This window comes from Felis catus, chromosome A1 (assembly GCF_018350175.1).
Source record: "Felis catus isolate Fca126 chromosome A1, F.catus_Fca126_mat1.0, whole genome shotgun sequence".
NCBI classification, from domain to species: domain Eukaryota; kingdom Metazoa; phylum Chordata; class Mammalia; order Carnivora; family Felidae; genus Felis; species Felis catus.
In genome coordinates, this window is record NC_058368.1 from 206,350,886 (window position 1) to 206,366,919 (window position 16,034).

At 39.2% G+C, this 16,034-nt stretch overlaps 1 protein-coding gene across 8 annotated transcripts in view; it reads left to right on the forward strand.

Annotated features, from left to right (window-relative positions):
- Positions 1–16,034, forward strand: part of TTC33 (tetratricopeptide repeat domain 33) — a 40,474-nt gene that overhangs the window by 12,441 nt on the left and 11,999 nt on the right. Inside the window, exon 2 of one of the 8 annotated variants that reach the window (XM_019811547.2) lies at positions 13,639–13,738. The exons of the other annotated variants lie outside the window; for them this stretch is intronic. Coding sequence (XP_019667106.1) covers positions 13,639–13,738 — 100 coding nt within the window. The remainder of the gene's footprint in view (positions 1–13,638; positions 13,739–16,034) is intronic. 8 annotated transcript variants of the gene reach the window in all.

Below are 16,034 nucleotides of genomic sequence, written 5' to 3' on the forward strand. Positions count from 1 at the left end.
GTTCTGTTAAGATGTTAGTTCTCCCCGGGGCGCCTGGGTGGCTCTGCTGGTTGAGCATCCGACTTCGGCTTAGGTCATGATCTCATGGCTTGTGAGTTCGAGCCCCGTGTTGGGCTCTGTGCTGACAGCTCAGAGCCTGGAGCCTGCTTTGGATTCTGTGTCTCCCTCTCTCTCTGCCCCTAACCCACTCTCATTCTGTCTCTGTCTCTCTCAAAAAGAAATAAGCATTAAAAAAAAAAAAAGATGTTAGTTCTCCCCAAATTGAGCTGTAAACTCGATGCAGTTCCCATCAAAACCCTAGCAATCTTGATTTTGTAGTAATTGACAAGCTTATGCTAAAATTTATATGGAAATGTGAAGAATCTAGACTGGCCAAAACAATTTTACATAATAAAAAAGACTTAGAGAACTTACGCTGCTTTATTTTGTCACCATGTTTTTTATTTTATTTTTGTTTTTAGAAGATTCGCTTTTTTTAAAGCTTATTTATTTTGAGAGAGAGAGAGAGAGTGGGGGAGGGGCAGAGAGAGAGAATCCCAAGCCGGCTCTGTGCTAATAGCACAGGTCTCACTCTCACGAACTGTCATCACCACATTCTTGAATGCTGTACCTGTATAGTTTTAGTGTAAGAATGGACATCTGCAGATCATAAAGAATATAAAATACAGAAATGACTCGCATTTATGCAGTGAATTGATCAAAGTTAAAGCTTCTGGTTATCAAAAGGCATAATTAAGGAAATGGAAAGTCAGGCCACAGACTGCAAGAAAATATTTATAATACATATATCTGACATAAGACGTTTTCCTAGGCTATGTAAGGCACTCTCACAACTCACTGGTAAGACACTATCCAATTAAAGAGTGGATACAAAATTTGACCTGAAGCTCTACAAAAGAAGATAGATGAATAGCCAGTAAGCACATGAAAAGCTGCTCAGCATGATTAGTCACCAGAAAACTTCACACTGAAATCACAGCATACCAGTGCATAACCACTGGAATGGTAAAATTGAAAAGACTGGCAATATCAAGCAAGGATGTGGAGCAACTCAAAGTTTCATATATTGTGTATGAAAATGTGAAATAGTTTCACTACTTTGGAAAACAGTCTGGCTGTTTTGTGAAGTTAAACATACACCTTACCATACAATCCAGCAGTCTGCTCCTTCCTAGATATTTATTCAGGAGAAAGGAAAACATATATTCACTCAAAGGCTTATCTAACAATGTTCCTAGTAGTTTTATTCCTAGTGCTCATGAAATGGAAACAGTCAAAATGTCCATCATCAGGTAAATGGATAAACAACTTTTTGTGTATCCATCCAGTAGTATCCTACGGAGTAATGAAAAGGAATGATTGATGCATCCAGAATTACTATGCTCAGAGAATGAAATCGGAAAGAGTGCACACTATCTAATTTCATCTGTGTACGTCTCTTTAAAGACACATCTAATCTATAGTGACAGTCCTATTGAGTGATGAAAAGGAACGATTAATGCATCCAAAAAATCAGTATGTTCAGAGAAAGAAGTCAGGAAGAGGGCATACTCTCTGATTCCATCTATGTACATTTCTAAAGACAAATATAATCTATAGTGACAGAATATCAGTGGTTGTCTGGAGCCAGAAATTGGGGTGGGTTGACTGTGAAAGGGCATAGGGAACTTTTGTGTTCTTTGTTATGATGGTTGTGGTATTTACATAAGTATACACATTAGTAAAAACTCGAAGAGTATGCTTAGAATGGGTACATGTTTTGTCATCTAAATTATACTCCAGTAAATTTGATTAAAAAAATCAGCCTTGAGTGCTTGATAAATGTAAAATAATTCTTTATTTGTTTCATTTATCTCTATGTTCAGGATATATTTTTGTTCTGTATTTGCTGTTATTTTGCAAGTTAATTGATACAATGATTTCAATTTCAATAAGACTCTGACTCTGGATATTGTGTATTTGGGGGTCTCGATCATTTTATCACCATTTTATCACCCTGTTGGCCTTCTTAGTTACCTCCTGTGCTCTGGAAGCAGAGGCAGAAGTCCCCAGTCTTAATCTGGAAGCAGGGAGGGAAATCTCACAGTTGTGTGCATTCCCAGTTCTTGGGTTGGAATCTCTCCTCCTCAAGTTACCATCTGAAAGGTTGTAAAAAATCAAGTCGCCGTTTTTAGGTTGGATTTTTTGTAAAATGATGACATGGATTAAGTACATCAAAATGTAGAAGAGCTTGAACTTGGCATGAGTACTAATCATTAGAGTGGTGGAGAAGTAGGGGTGCCTCTAGAGGAACCCCTAGAGGTTGAATGACAAGAGAAAGCTATTTCTACTTCCTAGGATACAAACTTTTGCTTCCTTGTGATTCCCTTTCTCTGGTCCGTCCTTCCTTCGTCTTTTTTACGCTTGATATTTTCTCATTTATTTAGCACTTAAAGGGTTGTTGAACAGTGAAATGTAGCACAATCCAAGTATGTTAATGTCACCCTTCCTTCAAAGGCAGCACAGTTCTTTAGCATTACAGAACCTCCTGCTGTCAGTTTACTTCATTAGTAACTAACTGTAACTACTCTTGGAAGACTTCAGTTTGCAATAGAATGGGTTTTAAGATCTGAAGTTCTACCTTACAGTGTTTATGATTCTTTGTAACCAAAATCTGGTGTATTCTTCTATCTAACCAGTAAGTAATTTTGACGCTTAACAGAGACAGTATTGTGAGTATAGTGGTTTAAGAGTGTGGAGTTTGAAGTCATTTTACCTCCCTTCAGATCCTAGCTTTATCATTTCTATCTATATAACCTTTGGCAGATTATTAACTTTAAGTATTAATTTCCTCATATGTAAAATGGTGAGCCTTCTCTCATAGACTATTTGGGGCATTAAAAGGCAAGTTAATGTAAAGGAGATTAACATGGCACCTAAGCATCTAGGAAACATTCAATAAATGTATTTCAGATATTATATTTTAGGATTTTATATGTGATTGGCACATTTCATGTAATATTAAGACTTTTTATGAGTTATTTGGTTCAGATGTCATTTTCTAGAATTGTTACTAACTGGGATATGCACCTTTTCAAGAGTCGCAGGTTGAGTCCCAACTTTGAAATGTTGGCTTTTAAGGTTTCAGCCACTAGATGGTGATATTTGATTGTGTAGCTAAGTCCGATTTTTCTCTGTGGGAATTAGTGTGTGTGTGTGTGAAGCAGAGATATCATTAGAATTTACCATGAATTTTGTCTCTTGTCTAGAAAAGTATACCTACCAAAACGAACATGAGGGCGATCTGGCCTTATGATAAGCATTTTACTGGCATCCGCATGAATCTAATGACTGATCTTCATTTTAATGTTATCTGTTCCTCTCTTTGGTTTCTTCTCACTGGTATACAAACATACCTTGATAACAACCATTTAAAAAGCTTTTCTTGACTCCTACCATTTCTTTGCTCCCCTTTCACCATAAACTCCATCCTTTTTTTTTATGTTTATTTTTGAGAGAGACAGAGACAGAATGAGAGTGGGTTAGGGGCAGAGAGAGAGGGAGACACAGAATCGGAAGCAGGCTCCAGTCTCTGAGCTGTCAGCACGGAGCCCGATGCGGGGCTCGAACTCACGAGCTGTGAGATCATGACCTGAGCTGAAGTCGGTCGCTCAACCCACTGAGCCACAAGCTCCGTTTCTTGATGAATCATCCTCTGGGTCCATTCCAGTCAGGTTTCTGTTCCCACTGGTCCCCTGAAGCCACTCTTGTTATATGACCTTCATGTTGTCAAATCCAGTCATCATGTCTCTGTTCTCATTTATTACTGTGCCTCTCGTCGTTCAGCATAGTTGACCACTGTCTTCCTAAATACACTGCTCTCTCATCTACAGAACACCACACTGATGGTTTTTCTTTTGTTTCACCGCCCACTTCTTAATCTTCTTTGCTTCCTGTTTTCTTGTCTTCATTTTCTAAATATTGGTGGGCCACAGTATTTAGAAAATACTTCTCTTTTCTATGTCCATTTTTTCCCTTCTTAAACTTATATAGTCTCCTGCTTTCAGTGTGCCGTCTCTATACTGATGACTGCCAAATATGTCTGCAGTGCTATCTTCCCACCTGAATTCCAGACTCTTAAATCTCCAGTGCTTACTTTATACCCACTTGGATATCTAATTAGTCTCTGAAACTTAACATGTCCTAAGCAGAGGTCTTGATTCCCTGACCCCCCCTCCCCCTACACACACACACACACACACACACACACACACACACACAAATATCTGGTCTTTTTTAGTCTTCCCCATGTCAGTAAAAGGCATCACTGTTTACCCAGTTACTTATGCCCAAAAGCCAGGGGTCAACTCTGCTGTGCATGTGCCATTACAGAGCTAATCAACCCCAGTCACCTCCAGCTCCCTGCCCTTCATGCTGTTCTTACGGCCATAAAGCCTGGGCGGCGGCTGCTGTTGTTACAGACCAACAGCCCCCGTTCATGGTGCTAACTGACAATCAAAGACCATCCACCACACCTTGACACTGGCCAGCTTGGACCTGTAGATGCTCAGACGGGACCGGATTACGACTCTGTGGGGTAGAATTTGACGGATGGGAAACAGGGTATGGGAGGGAGCCTGCAGATAAATTCTTTTCCCTTCTTCCCCTCACTGGACAGTTTCCAAGGCACACAGGTTTTATACAGGCTTCTGAAGAAGTTCTACAAGATTAGCAGTCATCTGTTTGTTTTTTAAGCTGTTGCCAGCCTAGCAGATGCCTTGTATTTATTCTCCCTCCTTCCGGCCTCACTTCTTTTTCCCCTAACTCTTGCTTCCCTGGGATCCTACCCCCACAAAGTAGAAGCTTAGGCCCCCGGGCTCTATTTCCCTGGGAACTCAAGCTAAGACATCATCCTGGATTTCCTTTCTTTTTTTTTGCTCTTCATATCCAGTCCAAGTTAGAGTGACTTTATTTTTTAAACATATTTTAAATCTTTTTTGTCCTCTCCTCTGTTTTCGTGGCTGTCCTCCTAATCTAATCCCCTGTCATCTCTTACCTGCCTCATTCAAGTAGTCTCCTAACTGCTCTCCCTGTGCTCCTTCTTACACCCCTACAGACCACTCTCTGGGCCTCACTGAGTTTTTCAAGGTGTAAAGCAAGTCTGTATGTTTGTTGCACAAAAACTCTGCAGATTCCTCATCACACGTACAGTTAGAGCCGGGGCTTTGGGTCTACACCTCCCATTCCCCTTCCTCCTCCTCCGTAGCCATGCCGGTTTCCTTTCATTTCCTCAAAACTTGGGGTGTTTGGCCCTCTCTTGGCTTGGGCTCTTCCTTTGTCTGGAGTGACCTTTCTCCAGATCTTCAATTAGCTGACCACTTTTGGTTAGTCAGATCGCAGCTCAGATGCCTTCCTAGAGAGACTTTTTCTGACCACATGTTCAGAGTAGCCATCCAGTGACCTCCCTTTCACATCCCCTCCGCTTGTTTTTTTTTTTTTTTTTTTTTAATCACACTTACCATATTTTAACTTAGGCTTGTTGTTTTTCCCTGCCTTCTTCCTGCCTGTGAACATTCTAGAATGTAAGATCTAGAAAAATGGTAAGGTCATTTTATATCTTGTTGAGTGCTACAGCCTCAGTACCCAGAATACTACCTGGGCCAGAGTAGATGTTTAATAAATGTTTATTAAATGAATAAGCTGATGACTATAGAGCTCATTAAACCTGAAGCTGTCATAAATTGGAAATCTAATTGGGAGCAAAGTAGTTAAACACTTTGACATTTCTGTCTGATAAATGAGTGTGCTAACTTATTTGGCTTGCTCACCAGCTGTTCCTTACCTCAGCATAGGGTATTGTCTCACCCTCCCCCTACGCAGGCCCTGCAGCCATTCTAGTTGCTTCCTGCCTTGGCTGGTTCCCCAGCACACTGTCAAGGTTGTCTTTAAACTGGCCAAGTCAGACTCTGGTCATTTATTAACCATAGTGACTTTAAACCAAGTTTTTATCTTTTAATGCTTCCTATCCGACAGCCGCAGCTGGGCTGTGTCTGTTCGGTGCGTTCCAAACTGAAGTTGAATTAAGAGATATGCTGTAGGAGCCATGAGAGGCCATCGATGTTATTACATGCCAGGCTTCCTGCGATCCCCAAATGGAGGACCTGGGCGGTGCCACCCTTTATTTGTAGGCCAGGGGAATTCTGTCAAAGAGAGAAATGAAAAATGAGGGTGGAGAGGGAATTCAGTAAGCTTATGATAGTGAAGTAAGTGCCCACCGGTTGCTGCTTCTCTCTAGCCAGTGGAAAACAGCTCACGTGTTCCTTTAAACTTTTGCATGGTTTGTGGGCAGAAAGCACTTTTCACTTAGCTGTGCCTCTGCTGCCGCCAATGCCAATGGCTTCAAAATAAGAGCAGCATGGTTTGGGGGGGGGGTGCAGTGGACATTTTCCCCCCTCAAATCTGTGTGCCTGTTTTTGCACATGTATATGTTTATATGTGTGTCTGTGTCAACATGCTGCCTAATGAGAAGAGGAAACAGAACTAGTGATGGTCAATGTCACTTCGAACTTCTTAGTTTACTTTGTACTTTGTGATAATGTAAGCAGCTTTGGGGTTGGAGGGCGGGGGTGGGGTAAGCCACCCTGTTTCTCAGCAGTAGTGCTGTTGGCATTTTGGGTACGACAGGCGTTTGGTGTTTGTCGGTCAGGGTGGCCCTCTGCCTTGCCAGATGCTAACATCCCTGAACCCTTGTCACTAGGCCTCCAGTGACAACCAAAAATGCCTCCATAAATTGATATAAATGCCTACCTTGGGGTGATAAATGTTCCTGGTTGAGTTAGGCAGAAAATAGGGCTGAAAGTAAAAAGGATATTTGATAAATGTGACAGAAACAGTGGTTGGACCAAGTAGTGCAGGGGTTGGCAAACCACAGCCTGTTTTTATAAAGTTTTATTGGATGCAGACATGCACATTTGTGTAAGATGATGATGTGTATGATGACGTTCTGTGGCTGATTTTTGTGCTACAGCAGAATTGAGCAGCTGTGAAGGAGCCTATATGGTCCACAAAACCTAAAATACTCATGGACCTTTGCTGTGCTGACCTTGGTCTCTGGACCAGCTGCTTCCTCAGAAGCCACAAAGACTCCTGAAACCTCACACATCCCGGGGCTTTAAAGTCCTCTACCTAGAATTAAAAACAAAAACCTAATGTTTATTTATTTTTGAGAGAGAGAGAGAGAGAGAGAGAGAGAGAGACAGCGTGAGCAGAGGAGGGGCAGAGAGAGAGGGTAACAGAATATGAAGCAGGCTTTGGGCTCTGATCTGTCAACACAGAGCCTGATGTGGGGCTTGAGCTCATGAACTGCAAGATCATGACTTGAGCCAAAGTTGGACACTTAATCGACTGAGCCACCCAGGTGCCCCTCTACCTAGAATTTTAATCTCTTGGTTCTTTCCACCCATATTCCCATTTCCCTTGTCTTGGGATTTCTTGTGATTTCTGTATCTGGAGTGGTAAGATGGAACAAAGTAAGAATTAAAGTATTTCCTGCTTTTGTTGTAAGGTAAAATTTGATTGTATTTCTTTCCATTTTTTTTTCTGAGGTATTTTCATCATACTAGCTCTTGTCTCCTCTTTTCATGTCTTTCATGCTTTTCTTTGCTGTCTTTCAAGACTTCTTTTGGAGAAGGTAAGACAAATGAGGTAGATAGAATCTGGGATATTAGCACCTTCTGTGTGCCTGGCCATGTTCTGGGTGTTGTAGATACAAGTGAATCTACCTTTTGGTCCCTGAACTCATTAGTGAAGAGAAGATAAAAATGCATGGAAGAATTAGAGAAAAATCCAATGGAAGACAATGGGGTAGTTGGAAAAGTATTAGTCTTGTAATTGAACTAGCTTCAGATCATGGCTTTTACAGGGTTAATACCATTTGTCCTGTAGCTGCTCTCTACCTTTGTTTCCTCATCAGTAAAATGAGAACAAGCAATGCCAATCGTATGAGCACGAAGTGAATGAACTTTTCGTGAGAATAGTTGTTTGTTAAGTGATTGTACAGAAAGTACTTTGTAAAACAAATACTATGGGAATAAAAGTGTTACTCTGTGATCATGTAAGTGGTACTCATGGTCTTCATGATAAACAGAATTTTAATTTGGTCTTGGAGAGAGAGAGCCTTTGAAAAGTGAAGAGGAAGAGGAATGAAATCCTAGATGTGCTTATGTTTGTGTACTGCTCAGCCTACATGAACAGGAACATGATACGTGGGTAGGGAATGGGCGAATGTGCAGCCAGCAGGGAGCAAAGGTGGGGATGGGGCGTCATAGAAAACAGATTGGACTGATAAGCTAATACTGGAAGAAATATATTCACTAGTATTGAGTCCTACAGAATTTGCTACTACTACATTTCTTAGAATATTATGAGTAGGAGGATTATTATGAAGGAGTAAGTCAATTTTTCAGAGACAGAAGAACATAGCAAATTTCCAGTTTTTCATGTTGTGTCTGTAATAACATTTGGAAATATTTAGAGATTAGGCTTGAAATCACCCATAGAGAAGTACACTTCTCTTTAGGTGACATAGTTATAAATAGTCAAAATGGGTATTAAGTATTGTTGAGTGTCATGTACCTTTTTCCCTCCACTATCAGTTACATATGAAGTTTCTCTAATGCTTCTCTGAGGTATTTTCTACATGGTCATGTGGACTTCATACTTTTTAATAGGTTGCTGGATTTAATTTATTAATTCTTTATTTAGGATTTTTATCTTATGGAGTAGAAAGTCTGGAGTGATGATTAGGATTCTCTTTTTTCAGATAGTGTATCTTTTTGAGGACAAAGCATTCTTTATTTTTATTGCTAGGTTATCCAAATATACTGAAATACATTAGGAGTCTTAAGACTACGTCTTTAGCTGTGGTATTTAAAACTTTGGCTTAGGCAGTGGCAACTATTTTCTGGTTCAGGCCATATTGTCCTCCTTTACCCCACAAAGACTGTAGACCACTTGTGTCTGCCTTATTCCTTTAGAAATTATTGATATATGTTAGGTCCTATTGTGTTAGCTGCATTTACCTTGGTCTGCATAGAGCTTTTATTTTTAAAAAAAAAATTTTTTTTTAATGTTTATTTTTGAGACAGAGGAAGACAGAGCAAGAGGGGGGGAGGGGCAGAGAGAGAAGGAGACACAGAATCTGAAACAGCCTCCAGGCTCTGAGCTGTCAGCACGGAACCTGATGCGGGGCTCGAACCCACGAACCGTGAGATCGTGATCTGAGCCGAAGTCAGATGCTTAACCAATTGAGCCACCCAAGCGCCCCTGCATAGAGCTTTTAAACAAACACAGAAGTAAATGTAAACAGGGGGTCACAGTGAGCCTATCTGAGGAAGCAGGAAGGCAGGGTGATTTGGTTTAGCTAGGGGAAGGGAGTCCTATTTATTGTTTTGCCTTTTGCAGACTTCGTGAGTTTATCATATATTTATCATTAAAATAAGGCACTTATTATAGTCCTGCCCATTTACTTACATGTTTTAATTTGATCCAAATTATTCCATGATACTGGAATTAATTTCTAGTGAAATTTATTTGTTTATTTACTTTTTTTAGAGAGAGAGAGAGAGAGAGAGAGCACAAGAGGGGGAGGGACAGAGACACATACACACACACACACACACACACACACACAGAATCCGAAGCAGGCTCCGGGTTCTGAGCTGTCAGTGCAGAGCCTGATGTGGGGCTCGAACTCTCAAACTGTGAGATCATGACCTGAGCTGAAGTCAGATGTTTAACTGACTGAGCCACCCAAGTGCCCCTCCAGTGAATATTACTTTATGACATTTGTGTGTATGCTCAATGAGTGAATAATCTGGGGGTAAATAATTTTATTTTATTTTTAAAATTTATTTAATTGTTTTGAGAGAGAGAGAGGGAGAGGGAGGGGCAGAGTGAGAGGAAGAGAGAGAGAATCGCAAGCAGGCTCCACGCCAACAGTGCAGAGCCTGACCTGGGGCTCCCATCTCACGAACTGCAAGATCCTGACTTGAGCCAAATTTGAGAGCCAGATGTTTAATGGACTGAGCCACCCAGGCACCCCTAGGTGATAAAATAATTTTAAATGATCTCTATATCTGAAGTAGAAATTGGGAGGTTAAAATTGTGACTTTTTACTTGTTTCAGAAAACTCATTGTCTAGTATGACAACGAGTAGACCAGGGCAATTACTTTCGATACAGGAACAACTAGGGAACATCCTGTACCACGTAGAAGTTGGCATCATTGTTTTAATTTGCTTTGGAAAATGACCTTTATTCAGTGTGCATACATCTTTATGTAATTTCAGAGCTCCTTCCTACTGTTTCCAGAGGCAGTTGATCTGCTCTGAATTGTTTGTTCTTGTCTATAATAAAAAATTAAAAACTTTTAAGATGTGTTTGTTCTTTTATGTAAGTAAATAGTTTAAATTATTACTGAAAGTGGGCTTTATGATTCAGCCTAATCCTGAGTCCACGTAATTTTAATAAGTGATAGTGACTAAAACTCGGAGCAGTTTGGAATTTAAAGTATATTTATATCTTTCCCTTGCCTAATAAAACCACCCAGGAACTCTACTCTGAGCATTATCTCAGCACTTCTTTCCAATCCAGCCCTCCTTTCACTAAATATGTATGTCTTCTCAAGAAGAAGAAAAACATAATGATGTTTTTTCTCTTTTATTGCCTCTTGCAGATTCTTTTTTCTTTCTTTCTGAGCTATGGAAATTAGGTTCCTTATTAGAATGTTCGTTGTATTAGCTACACATTATTTTGTCCTTGCTTTCTTCAGAATGTTACTCCAAATTCTAGACAGAAAAACCTCAAAATAACTTGAGGAATTTTTTTTAATTCAGAAAATTTATCATTGTCTAAAAGTTGGAACCTGATTTACCTACATTGGAAATCACACAACTTTCACTCAAATTAAACCTGTCTAAAACTACTTTCTATATCATTATAACGTCTATATGAAAGTGTTTATAAAATCAAGGAAGCAAACTAAACTTTTAATTTCAAATATATCCTGAACAAAAGAAAACCACTTCCAATATGAAAATATAAATTCAGCCAGAGAAGTCATTTCTATCATTTTGGGGTACAATTATTATTTTTTTAAATGTTTATTTATTTTTGAGGGGGAGATGAGTGGGGGAGGGCCAGAGAGAATGGGAGACAGAGTATCCAAAGTGGGTCTGTTTTGCCGCCCCCCCCCCCCCCCCCCCGCCTCCATGGGAGCCTTGAACTCACAAACCATGAGATCATGACCTGAGCCAAAGTCATGCTTAACTGGACTGACTCACCCAGGTGCCAATGGGGCACAATTACTGTAAATATTATTAGAAACACAATATAAAATAAGGTGAAAACTTTAAAGTTCTTGATGACATAGGTTTTAAGGAGAAAATAAAATTATTTAATGATAATCTATAATAATGAGGAATCTTAATATTCACTAGGGATTTGATAAAAATGTAGCTGTATGGAAATAGCTTTTAAATTTATTTTGATGTTTCCACATAAGGATGTAAAATTGATAGAAATCAATTAGAAATCTGTCATGATATTAGTGAAAGTGATACTCCTTTGTAGCTATATTTTATTTGACATAGAAAAAACGCTATAACATTTCTTCTTAAATACAGTGAAACCTCATTCATGGCTTCCTCATTTATGAGTTTACCCACTCACAAATATATTGGTAACCCCCAAATCAGTGCTCATGGTGCTTTCACAGTTGTTAGTGGACATCGGCAGAGCTGAGAAGAATCTGAGTGCCTCCTGTATGTATTCCCAGCTGAGTCCAACACGGCAGGTGCTCTGCCTTCTTGTTTCAGCTCTCACACTGTATAAACAAGTGTCCTTTTTGGGGTCTGTCTAGTGTTATATTTTCCACATTTTTGTGCCCTTTGTTGGTGATTTTGCTGTTTAAAACGCCTCCGAAGTATAGTTCAGAAGTGCTGTCTAGTGTTCCTAAAGACAAGAAGGCTGTGATGTGCCTTACAGAGAAACTACATGTGTTCATTCAGTAAGCTTTGTCCAGTAAGCTTCGTCCAGGCATGAGTTACAGTGCTGTGGGCTGTGAGATCAATGTTAATGAATCAGCAATATTTATTAAATAAGATGTCTTTAAACAGGAGCACATAAAACAAGGCTATATATTAATCAGTTGATACAAATATGACCAGAGGATGGCAGAAACTTAACCCTGTATTCCCCTATGAGCCGTGATTCAGTATTCACTAATTCAGTCTTTACAGCAGCTTTATAGAACATAACTACAAGAATGAGAATCAACTATATCTGGAAGACAGCTGATGAGTTACATTACATTTTATTTTATTTTTTTTAATTTTTTTTTTTTTCAACGTTTATTTATTTTTGGGACAGAGAGAGACAGAGCATGAACGGGGGAGGGGCAGAGAGAGAGGGAGACACAGAATCGGAAACAGGCTCCAGGCTCTGAGCCATCAGCCCAGAGCCCGACGCGGGGCTCGAACTCCCGGACCGCGAGATCGTGACCTGGCTGAAGTCGGACGCTTAACCGACTGCGCCACCCAGGCGCCCCCATTACATTTTAATGTATGCAGCTTTTCTTTTTATCAAAAATCTAATTGAATTAAATTTTAAATTAAAATTTAAAGCTGTGTAAAGTCTGGAAGTCTTTCTAAAAAAATTTTTAAAAAGTCTTTCTGATTTGGCAAAGATAAAATTATATTCAACATCATTTGACATTTGTTGTTTTATATTCTACTCTCCTCACCCAAATTAGTCTAGCATATTAATTTCTTATATATATATTTTTTACTCACTGAAAATGTATTTGGTGATTTTTGTTAAGCATGGATGCCACAAAGAAAATATTAAATAAACACCTTTTGTGGGTGATACACAGAAACTGTTTCAATATGTAGTAAAGAGGACTATTTAGAGAGTTCTTTGGATGATCGAAAAGAAGGGCATTTAACTAAATGGGGAAATAGAAGCATTAAAGAGTATTTGAGATGATTTTTGGGAGGAGAGGGCATCAGGGCAGAGTCAGGAAAGACACATTGGAATTAGCTGAAGAGCAGGCCGAACAGTGTTCCAGCCGAAAGGAGGCCAACGAAAGTCATTACTTGGGGCGCCTGGGTGGCTCAGTCAGTTAAGCGTCCGACTGACTTGGGCTCAGGTCATGATCTCACAGCTTGTGAGTTTGGGCCTGCTTTGGATTCTGTGTCTCCCTCTCTCTGTCCTTCCCTTGCTCTTGCTCTGTCTCACAAATAAATAAACATTGAAAAAATTTTTAAAAATCATTACTTGAATTTTTGATAATCCCAGCAAGGAAGGCTGAGGGCTTACACTAAATAGGAGCAGTGACAGTGAGTTAAAGGATGAATTAGAGAATTGACGACTCATGTAACCTAGGGCAGGGCAAGTGTAGTCAAGGCTGACTCCGGGATCCTGTCTCAGTGACTCGGTGGTGCTGTTCTCTAAGCCATAGTTGCAAGCATAGAGTAAGTCTGGAGTGGGAGATGATGATAAGTCCAGTCTGGACATGTGTTAGAGATCTGTGTCAACCTTCTCTGGATTTTATATTCCTAGTTAGTTACCTTTTCATTTCCCTTTTTGGTATTCACAGACTTCCCCAATGAGTTGCCAGCATTCGTTGTTCCTACTTCTTACTCCCACTTTGCTCAGCGGTCTGGCGTCCACTCCTGCCCTTCCAGGAATGCTGTTTGGTCAGTGTCACCAATGATTGACATGTTGCTGCATCTCTCTTAGGTACAACCCAGCACTCTCTCTGTGACAGGCTTCTCTTTGGTTTCTTTGAAATCACACACACTCCTGAATTTCTTCCTTTCTTTCTCAACTTCTCAGTCATCTTTGCTAGCCCTTCCTTCTCTGCTTGACCTCTGAATTTTGAAAACTTGAGCCCTGGTATCTTTTCTCTTTCTTATTTACTCTCTCTCTGTATGAACTTAACCAATCCATGGTTTGTTTAATGTATTTGTATAATTTTTAATGAAAAGAAAAAGACAGTAACATATGTACATGATTTAAAAAAAAGCAAATGCAATACCAACAAAGGCTATACAATGAAGACTAAATCTTGCCCTTACTCCTGTCCTCCTGGTCTCTTAGTTCACTTTCCCACAGGAAACCAGTTACCAGTTCTTTGATATCTTGCCAAAGATAATCTTTAGATTTATAAGCATGTGTATGTATATATCTTTTAAAACATCATAAATGTTGATATTCTAAATATATACACCATTCTCTCCCTTGCCTTTTTTACTTAATATATCTTAGAGATTATTTTGTATAGAACTGGCTTTAAGAAAAAAAAAGGCCATATACTATCCCTTAACCATCCAGACTCTAAAACCAGAGTCTAAAACTAGACTCTATCTAAAACCAGAAACCAAACCAGAAAGATTTGGATATGATGGGGTATTTGTATTTCATTGCATGATGTATTAAAATGTATCTTGCCATCTCTTTTTTGAGAAAGATGTTTTCATCTTTAATTTTTATGAATGATATAGTGACTGGCCTTTCAGAGATAGAAGTGTGCATACATCCAGGTCAGCTCGAAAGAAAGATTTATAGAAATGGAATGGCTGGGTCAAACAGGATGTGCATTTAAAAAGGCATTTGGGGCGCCTGGGTGGCGCAGTCGGTTGAGCGTCCGACTTCAGCCAGGTCACGATCTCGCGGTCCGTGAGTTCGAGCCCCGCGTCAGGCTCTGGGCTGATGGCTCGGAGCCTGGAGCCTGTTTCCGATTCTGTGTCTCCCTCTCTCTCTGCCCCTCCCCCGTTCATGCTCTGTCTCTCTCTGTCCCAAAAATAAATAAACATTGAAAAAAAAAATTAAAAAAAAAATAAATAAATAAAAATAAAAATAAAAAGGCATTTTCCCCCCTCCCAAGCCCTTCTCTTTTTTCTTGGAGATATTGTTAACCAAGTAAGTAACAGATGGGTTTTAGGGGGCATGTGCACATGAGCTGATTTTTCCCACTTTAAAGAACATTTCCTTACTGGCCTTTGTTTAGAGGTTTGTAATTTTTATTTGTAAGTTTTTGAGAGAAAAAAGTTGTCTTTGTCCCTCACAGAGGTTTTGAGAATAGTGTTCATGTACATGTTCTTTTATTGTTTACACAGTGCAAATTGAAAGTCATTGTTCATTTGAAGTGGAGCTTCTAAGTGTATCCGTTTATGTGCATGCGTTTTGAAGGCTAGCTTGAGAAGAGGACACGAGAGGGCTGCTTATTTGTGTTTCATTGTAAGGATTTTCCCCTTTTCTGTAAGACCTAAAGTAAATATTTTAAAAGTATCATTCTAGTTGTTAAACAGGTAAGCTAGTTTTTGAGGATTGAACAGCTTAAATATGATTTGTATTTTAGGTGTACATAATCTTATCAAAGAGTATTAGTGCCATTTGAATTTTTGATTAGCATAAAGATAGCTAGTTTTAAGAACCAAACCAACTGGGAACTGAAGTTATGTTTCCTGTAAAGCTGGCGGGTCATATCAATAGAAAATTGGAAGGGGAGTAGTACAGACAAGGAAATATAGTGTTTATTTCTCCCCTCATTGGCTTTTTTGTTAATTAAAGGAAATCAATGAGAATGCTATCTTAAGTCAGACTAACCTTCCTTCTAAGGTGATCTCATTTCCAGTCAGTTTTACATCAAACATAACATGTGTATTATATTTGATCTCCAAAATACAATTTTCTTCAATAATTATTCCTGGCCCACTTCCTTCCAAAAGATCATTGTAATGGCCAAAGGGTAATTTTTTTCCAGTTTTATTGAGATATAATTGATGTATAACATTGTGTAAGTTTCAAGTGGAGAATGTGATTATTTCATGAACATATATATTGCAAAATAATTACCACAGTAAAAGATTAATTGACACATCTGTTATATAATTCCTTTTTTTTTTTTGTGGTAAGAACATTTAAGATTTACTCTTAGCAGCTTTTTAAGTGTAATGTCTAACAGTAGAGGATTTATTTGAATGAATTTTG